This window comes from Arachis ipaensis, chromosome B2, assembly GCF_059453495.1.
Source record: "Arachis ipaensis isolate K30076 ecotype BB chromosome B2, ASM5945349v1, whole genome shotgun sequence".
Classification (NCBI taxonomy): Eukaryota; Viridiplantae; Streptophyta; class Magnoliopsida; order Fabales; family Fabaceae; genus Arachis; species Arachis ipaensis.
The window spans coordinates 113800818-113809467 of NC_142437.1; the positions used below are offsets into that span (position 1 = coordinate 113800818).

Sequence of the window (8650 nt, forward strand, 5' to 3'; positions counted from 1 at the left end):
ATATTTTTAATTAAATTAATTAAATATTATAAAATAAAAATAAATACATAATAATATTAAATAATTTCTTTAAATAATAAAAATAATCCTTTAACAACTTAAATATATTTATAATGAACTAAAAGTATTAGAATGAACATAATTTTAAATATTTATATATCTCACACTAAATTAAATATACCTATATCAAAATATGCATGAGACCACTTAGAGTTTACTACTAATAAACTACAAAAAATCAAAATATTATATCCTACATAAGTATTTTCTAATAAAAATTATTAATCAACCATACATACATCTATCAGTTCTCAACACTGTTCCATCTTTGTCAAAAAAATATCATGATGATAAAGAGTTTAATCTTCATCAATATCCTCAAAATTATCCTGCATAATGTTATAAAAAAATAATTAAAAAAATATTTATAATGATATAGTGTCAAAATTAAATAAGAGATATATAAAAATGACTAAACTAATTTGTAATTATAAAAAATAAATAAATAAATAATAATTTTATCAAACAGATTTATTTAGAAATCATAGCCAAATAGAACATTACTAGCTAGCTAGTTATTTAGCTCATATTCTTCTTCCTCCTCTTTCTTAACAAACTGAGTCGAGACATGCCCCTAAAAGCTACCGCTGCAACCGGAGAAGAATGATTAAAAGAAGGAGGTATTATAAATCACAAAATTCATTTTATATAGCCAGCAACAAAGAAGAAAAAAGTATTGTAGATCATGGAATCCATTTTATATAGTCAACAACAAATAAATTTCAGCTATAACAATACAAGATAATAATAAATCTAAAACAAAACGATGTTGATGCAGGTAAGATGTTGCACGATCCAGTTACCCCAATTTGTTTTTTTTTTTTTAACTATATTATTGATCCTATCAATAATTAGTTGGACTAGCTCTGGATTTATTGAATTCTAAAGAAGATTGACAAACTAAAAACCAATATGCTAAAATGTCACGCATGGATAATTATCCCACTTTGGTTTTAAGTTTTTGTGGAATACATTTATTGCTAAATCCTTGAAGCATATCATTATTATTTGTTTTACTTTTTCTGAAAATTTTTAAGCAAGCAGTATTTCTTTTTTAATTGGCCAAAGAATTTCAGATTTTTGCAAGAATACTGCACTTGGCTTTAACGTCTCATCTTTAACGCACTTCTAATCATGCCACCTCAAATTAGTTGTTATCTTTAAGCACATAAATAATTTCTGAAGTCTTGAAATTATAGGAGAGTATCTCATAGTCTTTGCAGGAATAGAATAACCTTTTTTGGGAGGTTGGATTTTGCTATTATTATTAGAATTTTCAGTATATCGAGAAGTTTCACACACAACATTATTTTTCATCCTTTAGTTCTTTCCTATATAGGAGGTGTAATCATTAGGACAAGCATCGATTTTTTTATAATTGAGACCTAAATCTCTTATCATAGCCTTCGTCTTATTGAAAGATGAAGGCATATTAATGTCAGGAATTACCTCTTTAAATAGCTCAAGAATAAAAGTTAATGAGACATTATTCCACCTGTGCAAACACTTTAACAAGTACAGATAAATAATAAATGATAATGTAAAAAAATTTTTACAATCAAGATATAATTCTTGACTTGTCCAATTTATTAAATTGTAAAATTTTTTAGTCTCTTCATTTCGACCTACTGTAACGAGTTCGGTCTCTTACATAACCTGGCATAGTAACAACAAGAGAGATGATGGTTTTATGACGTACCCGTCATATGGAGATGCTTGGAAGCACTTTGAAAAGATCCACCTTACATTTGTGAGTGATCCCAGAAATATTAGATTAGCTTTGTACTCTAACGAATTTGCATCAAATTCTAATTTCGGTAACACATACTCTTGTTAGTCGGTACTGGTGACTCCTTATTACCTACCTCCCGAAATATGCATGAAGGATGCATACATGTTCCTAACTTGTATCATACCTGGTCCAAGCAATCTAAAGACCAAAATATATGTCTTTTTGTAACTCTTAGTGGATAAATTGATGGACTTGTGGGTTAATAGTGTAGAAACGTATGATATTTCAATAAAGACAAACTTTCAACTGCATGTTGTGTTGATGTGGACCATTAACGACTTTCTTGCGTACGGGATGTTATCAGATTAGTCCACTCAAGGTAGAATATCGTGTCACATTTGAATGGAGGATACAAATGCATTTTGGCTGACAAATGGGGGTAAGAATTCGTGGTTTGATTGTCATCGAAGATTCCTTGATATTGATCATCCTTTTTGGTGTAATGACTCGTTTAAGAAGAATAAAACTGAGCAAGAAGAAGCACTTATGAGATTGAATGGTTTGCAAGTTTAGTATTGTGTTAGTAGAATCCCAAGAATCGTTGATAACGGGACAGGTGTGAGACCTCCGGGATACAAGTGTGAGACCTCCGGGATATAGTAAGGAGTATAATTGGACAAAGCAGAGTGTATTTGGGATTTACCTTATTGAAAAGACAATTTGGTTTGACATTGTTTTGACGTGATGCACATTGAAAAGAACGTATTTGATAATATCATGCATACGGTAATGGACGATGAAAGGACAAAGGATAACGATATGGCAAGGTTTAGACTTGATAGACATTTGCAGACGGCCAGATATGAACTTAACGAGACTTGATAACGGTCAGTAGGCTAAACCAAAGGCGGTGTTCACTTTAGCGAAGGACCAGAAGCAAAATGTTTGTTGGTGGATTAGAGGACTTAGGTTTTTCAATGGTTACGCCTCTAACTTGGGTAGGTGTAACACCGTACCACACAGAGCCTTACGTTTAAATCGTAAAGTAGAGGTGGCGAGGTATTACGACCTCTAAAAATAAAATACGTACATAAATATAGTTGAAAGAATTTATAATTAGGAGCCTTGAAGAAAAAGTTAAGCAAAAGAGAAAACAGAAAATCGTGTCACACTCGCAAGGTTAATCGTAAAATGGATAGGTAAGATCAAAAGAAGGCTAAAAATATAGTATACAGATTGAAGTTCTAAAATACAGATATCAAGCTCCAGACTCGACCTGCGAAGCTAAGGTCGGCCAGAGTATGCAATTATATATATTTATACAACCCAAAATATATAACTAAAACTATAGAATAAACACATGTTTCTCCAAGTCAACTTCTAAGAGGGACAAACATAAAATATATACGGAGGAGAATCTATATATAGCATCAATACATAATACAGCAACCCAAAATAACCAAACTTCGCTTGGACAGGAAACTCTAGACGCTCAACGAGGTGCCTCTCGACCTACATCTAAAATACAATAGAAATATGTATGGAATGATAACCGGAGGTTCTCAATATGGTAAAAGTGCCCGCATAGTTAATATAAAAGGTCCCGGAAAAGTTAGAGGCATTCCTAGAACTCCGACACTCAGATTTCAGCTTAGATATCCAACTAAACTAGAAATTAAGTAAGTTATCTAAGGTATTCAAGTTCTAAATCTAACTTTAACCTAATACTTCACTTTCTGTCTCCTCCAATCCTCCGAATCACTGGTGGAACAACCCCCTCACACCTCCGCCAAGAGGGGTCTCTCAGAAAACATACACATACAATTCAAGTATGGAAAACACAGATAGAGGTACAATTACAGCAAGTAGAACAAGTAGCAGATAAGCAGAATTAAGCAATTAAGCAAACTAAAACACTACACACTCAAGCAAAACAAACAAATGCATATGATGTATGTCTGTCCTATGGCTGATAAATCTCATCTGTCAGTTATATAGCCAACCTGACATGTCCTAGTAGCTAACTATTAGACAGTTCCTCTGTGTGTGCATCCCCAATCTCAAAAATAATATCCATGGAGTCATACTCCAAGCTCAAATATAACATTTCATGGAGTCAAACTCCAAACTCAATAATATAATATTCCATGGGTGAGACAACCCAAGCTCAAATTCATATACATATGCATGCCCATGGGGGAACCCAGAAAGTTAAAGTGTCCGGTCACATCTTGCGACAGAGGGTCAACAATTAGTCTCAATATCATCATCATTCATCAAAAATTCATACTCAAAACTTAATTCATTCTTTTCTAAATAAATCAAACTCAAAACTTAATCGTTTTCTTAACAGCTCAAAATCAAATCATAAAATCTCTAAACCCAAATCTTTCTAAATAACCACTTCAAATGAAGCCTCCAATTTTCATAAAAATTTCGGCAGTATCTCCTCTAAAACTCAGACTTTTGCCACCCTTCAAAGGTCCCAACCACCAAACCAAGCATCTATCAAACATTCAAAACATTCCTAGTATCAAATTATTTTCAAAATCAAACCAATTCCAATATAAAAGCATTTACTAAAGTAATTAATAATCTAATTAACAAACTTTTACTTAATAATTTAATTTAGGTAAATACAAAATTACATAATTATTCACTTAGAAAATAACTTTTACTTGAATAATTAATAACTAAATTAATAAATTAAGAAACATGTCATTAATAAATTAACTTCAAGAAAAATATCTATCACAATATTTAATATCTAAATTAATAATTATGTACTTAATAACTTAATTTCAAAAAAACCAGAACCACATTTTTAAAATCATACCCTATCAGTGACCTGTTACTAATGATACATTTAGCCACCTAAATCATAAATTCTATTCTAATTCTTGGCAAGTATCCTAACCATTGCTTTTACATATATATGATAACATAAACGTGAAGATCAAAACTAACTGCGAAGTCGGTTGCCTCGATGACGTGCCATGTCGCGTTCAGTCGATTAATTTCCAGATCACGTATATCTGATAATATGGTCAGGATAGAAGAGATGAGAAGGTGGTGAAAAAGTTGAATATCGCATGTATAAATAGGCCGCACCGAAAACGAGATAAAACATAGTACATATTTTTGTAATTATTTTTAAAATTATTTACTTCAATAAATAAAATATTAAGAACTTTGTTGTGAAATAACTCCCTTGTCATTTTTAAAGAATTGTTTATTATATGAAAATTTAAGTAAAAAAACATTAAAAAAATGAACCGATAAAATCTATATGGTGTATATATCCTTTAAATTTCATTAATTCCAGTTCGCCTCAATTCCAAAATGGAATTAGTCGTCCTATTTGTAATATTTATTTAATATTAATTGTTTATTTCAATTTATAGTTGTTGATAAATAATTGTAATAAGCTAAGAATACAAAAAGAATTGTTTTTAATATTACATTCTTGCCTACACAACAGTGATGCACCTTAAAATAATATTATAACGCAGCGAAATAGAACCAAAAAAAACATAATAATACCAAAAATATTGTTTTAGTTAGAATGTATATTAAATTTGTGTGGGAACTATTTTCCTTTTTCCTTCATTCCATTTCAAAGAGATCTTTCAAATGACCTACCCCAACACAATTAGTCAATTACACAAGCTGTGCCTAATAATATTATAACGCAGCAAAATAGAACCAAAAAAAAATACCAAAAATATTGTTGGAGTTAGAACGTATATTGAATTTGTTTGGGAACTATTTTCCTTTTTCCTACATTCCATTTCAACGAGATCTTTCAAATGACCGACCCCAACACAATTACACAAGCTTTGCCTAATAATGTGAAGCCAGCTACAACGAACAGTATGATAATTTTCTTTCTCCTTCAGTGGGTTAACCGTTAACGGAAGAATGGATTTCATCTTCCCCAAGGTCTCCAATAAAACAAGTCTACGGTAAAAACATTGCACGATAAACAGGTCCCTTGGTGTTATTATATTGCCCTGTACCGCTGAACGTTCAAGTGACTAAGTGCATTACAAAACACAATCAGGAACTTAAATGATACCATAATGTCATCATAACAATATAATTCTTAGTTGCCAAAATAGCCAAAATAAACTCCAAAACAATTCGACATTAGCTATAACAGAAAACATAATATCAAAAACTGATCCGATTCCAACATCAAGAAGAGAATAACAGCATAATCTAGAATTTACTTGATCTTCTTCTTTGGCCTCAACTGCAAGAGTTTAATAAAATTTCAGTTCAGCTCAGACTTTCAACAATTAAGCAAACAGAAAAATTATAAAAAAAGGGGAGAGATTTCATGTAAATTTTCAGCATGGAAACCAAAAACAACAGAATCATACACTAACCTGGTTACTGTGACCACACTTCTTCTTGCGGCAGTTAACCGCCCTTGGGTGAAGGCGAGCATAGCACCTAAAATAGTAAAATAATTTAGACACTTGAAACAAACACCTTGGGCAAATGTAAAATAACAAATTGTTCTCCAATTGTCACAAACCTAAAGTATGAAACCCCACTCAACAAACAGAATAAAGGATCTGAGATAATAGCATGCATGCACAGGGTAGAAAAATAATGTACCAACCTTGAAAATCAACTGGTAATAAACTAAGGCCAGCTGACAAAGTAAGAGATGGACATAAATGTAGGGAACAAGTATAACCCCTAGAGCAATAGAAAAAATCTAAAGGGGCTAAGTTATTGTCCCAAGGAAGAGTAAAATTGAAAACAAAATGGGAATGAAAAGAATAATTACTTGCGGCAAATCATCTTGTCTTGATTGTACTTGCGGGCCAATGCCATGAGAGAAGGCTCAATGATGCCACCGCGAAGCCTGAGGACAAGATGAAGCGTTGACTCCTTCTGGATGTTGTAGTCAGCCAAGGTGCGTCCATCTTCCAGCTGCTTCCCGGCGAAGATCAACCGCTGCTGATCCGGTGGAATCCCTGGATTTTAAAGGTTAAGGATATGACTTTGGATGGAAGAGAATGGAGTGTGAGTTTGTGCGTGTGTACCTTCCTTGTCTTGAATCTTGGCTTTCACATTGTCGATTGTGTCGCTGCTCTCAACCTCGAGGGTGATGGTCTTGCCGGTTAGGGTTTTCACGAATATCTGCATCCTTAGGGTGATGCTCTGCGCCGTGCAAACAACAAAGACCACACTTCTTTTATACTTCTGTTTCTAGGGTTTCATACTCTTGCCATTCTTTTTTTTTTTTTAACAGATCCAGGCCCATAACCAAGGAAACACGGGCTCCAACCCGGAACCCGACCCGGATTTCAAACTTCTTAGTTCATCCTCCCTCTCAAGGCCGCTGCGTGTGTGCGCCGCTCTAACAGCTCCCAACTCCCAACTCCCAAGCAGACCTTCATCCGCCGCGAACATGCCACCGTCTCCCGCTTCACCCGCTTGGCCGGTTAATGCTCGTGCTCGCATGGCCGTCGCGACCGCCGATGGTTCCGCAATTGTCGGTCTTTCCTATGCTTCGCTTCTCTGGTTCCATTGCAGCCTCCGTGACCACTTCCACACCGCCGTTCGCGTCGCCGTCCACCCCGCCATCTGCCTAGCTTCAAATGGTTGTTCTCTGTTCCAATTGACTTCCTGCTTGTGAATATGTGACCTCTGGTTATCTGAGAATGTTTCCTTCTTCACCCTGTCAAGCTTGACCTTGATGATCGTTGATCCGCGACCAATTCATGCGATTGTCATTTCGGGGATGGCTATGAGTTTTGGGCCGAAATAAAAAAAGAAAATGGTGAATATAATGACAGCTGTGGGATTTGAACCCACGCCCTTTCGGACCAGAGCCTAAATCTGGCGCCTTAGACCACTCGGCCAAACTGTCGTTGGATAATAATAGATGAAACGTAAAATATTAAATTAGTTTTTGTATTCAAATTTTAAGTCCGCATTTATACCCCTATCGGAATAATATGATTACAATTGTTAGAGATATAACCATTAATGTTACCTTCTCCCATCAGTTTAAGCTTTTGGGATGAGTGGTTTCTAACATGGTATCAGAGCTCTATGTCCGAAAGGTCAAAAGTTCGATCCTTAGTAAACCCCAAAAGTGAAAAATAGCATAAGGCAAATAAAAGTAAAAAGAAGGCCTATGCAAAATCAAACAAACCCAAAAGAGGCTCTTGTTTGAGAGGAAGTGTTAGAGATATAACCATTAATGTTACCTTCTCCCATCAGCTTAAGCTTTTGGGATGAGTAGTTTCTAACAACAATACGTGACAAAATATTAGCATATAAAAGTATTTTTTATTTTTACCTTATTTAATTATTTTGAAAACTTGTGTGTTTGATAAAGAGAAGGCATCTCTGATCTCTAGCAAACTGTACATAAATTATTGGGGTGAACAAACAAATATGCCTAATAGAAAATGAAAAAAATATTGAAATGCCTTTCAATTAATTTAATCCAAAGTTGTAACAATAAAAAAATGCTTTGATATTTTTTTTGTACAACTTTTAATTATATTTTAAAACCTATAGACTTGCTTTTCAAAATTTTTACAAAAAGTAATTATAGAATGAATAATTATCCATAAGAAGTGAAGAGTATAATAAGAGGTATTAGAAAAAGGATCGCACTACTGTACAGATGTAAGTTCATGCAGATTTACAGATATTTTTTTTCCATGCATCTCCTGTTGACGCGTGTTGTCTTTCTTTTGCAAAATGGAGCAGGTTGTCAGCAAGTTGCGGGCGCTCATGGAATGATCGGCCGAGCCGAGTTGGTAGCGTGCATTGGAACGGGATCTCATTGTGCTGGGGTTCCGTAGATGCCAGCTTCGCAAGTTG

General features: G+C 34.1%; 1 protein-coding gene and 2 non-coding genes across 3 annotated transcripts; all 3 read right to left on the reverse strand.

Moving 5' to 3' along the window:
* Positions 1 to 5766: 5766 nt before the first annotated feature.
* On the reverse strand, positions 5767 to 7589 carry LOC107625871 (ubiquitin-ribosomal protein eL40 fusion protein). Its single transcript, XM_016328605.3, has 4 exons — positions 6853 to 7589; positions 6594 to 6783; positions 6184 to 6250; positions 5767 to 6047 (listed from the first exon to the last, which is right to left on the reverse strand). The coding sequence occupies exons 1-4, from the start codon at positions 6953 to 6955 to the stop codon at positions 6021 to 6023; spliced, it is 387 nt and encodes a 128-aa protein (XP_016184091.1). The 5' UTR covers positions 6956 to 7589; the 3' UTR covers positions 5767 to 6020.
* On the reverse strand, positions 6411 to 6511 carry LOC148575278 (small nucleolar RNA snoR99). The gene has a single exon (XR_015906510.1). It is a non-coding gene; the product is annotated as a small nucleolar RNA snoR99 (small nucleolar RNA).
* Positions 7590 to 7602: 13 nt separating the features above from the next.
* On the reverse strand, positions 7603 to 7682 carry TRNAL-UAG (transfer RNA leucine (anticodon UAG)). The gene has a single exon. It is a non-coding gene; the product is annotated as a tRNA-Leu (tRNA).
* Positions 7683 to 8650: the final 968 nt, after the last annotated feature.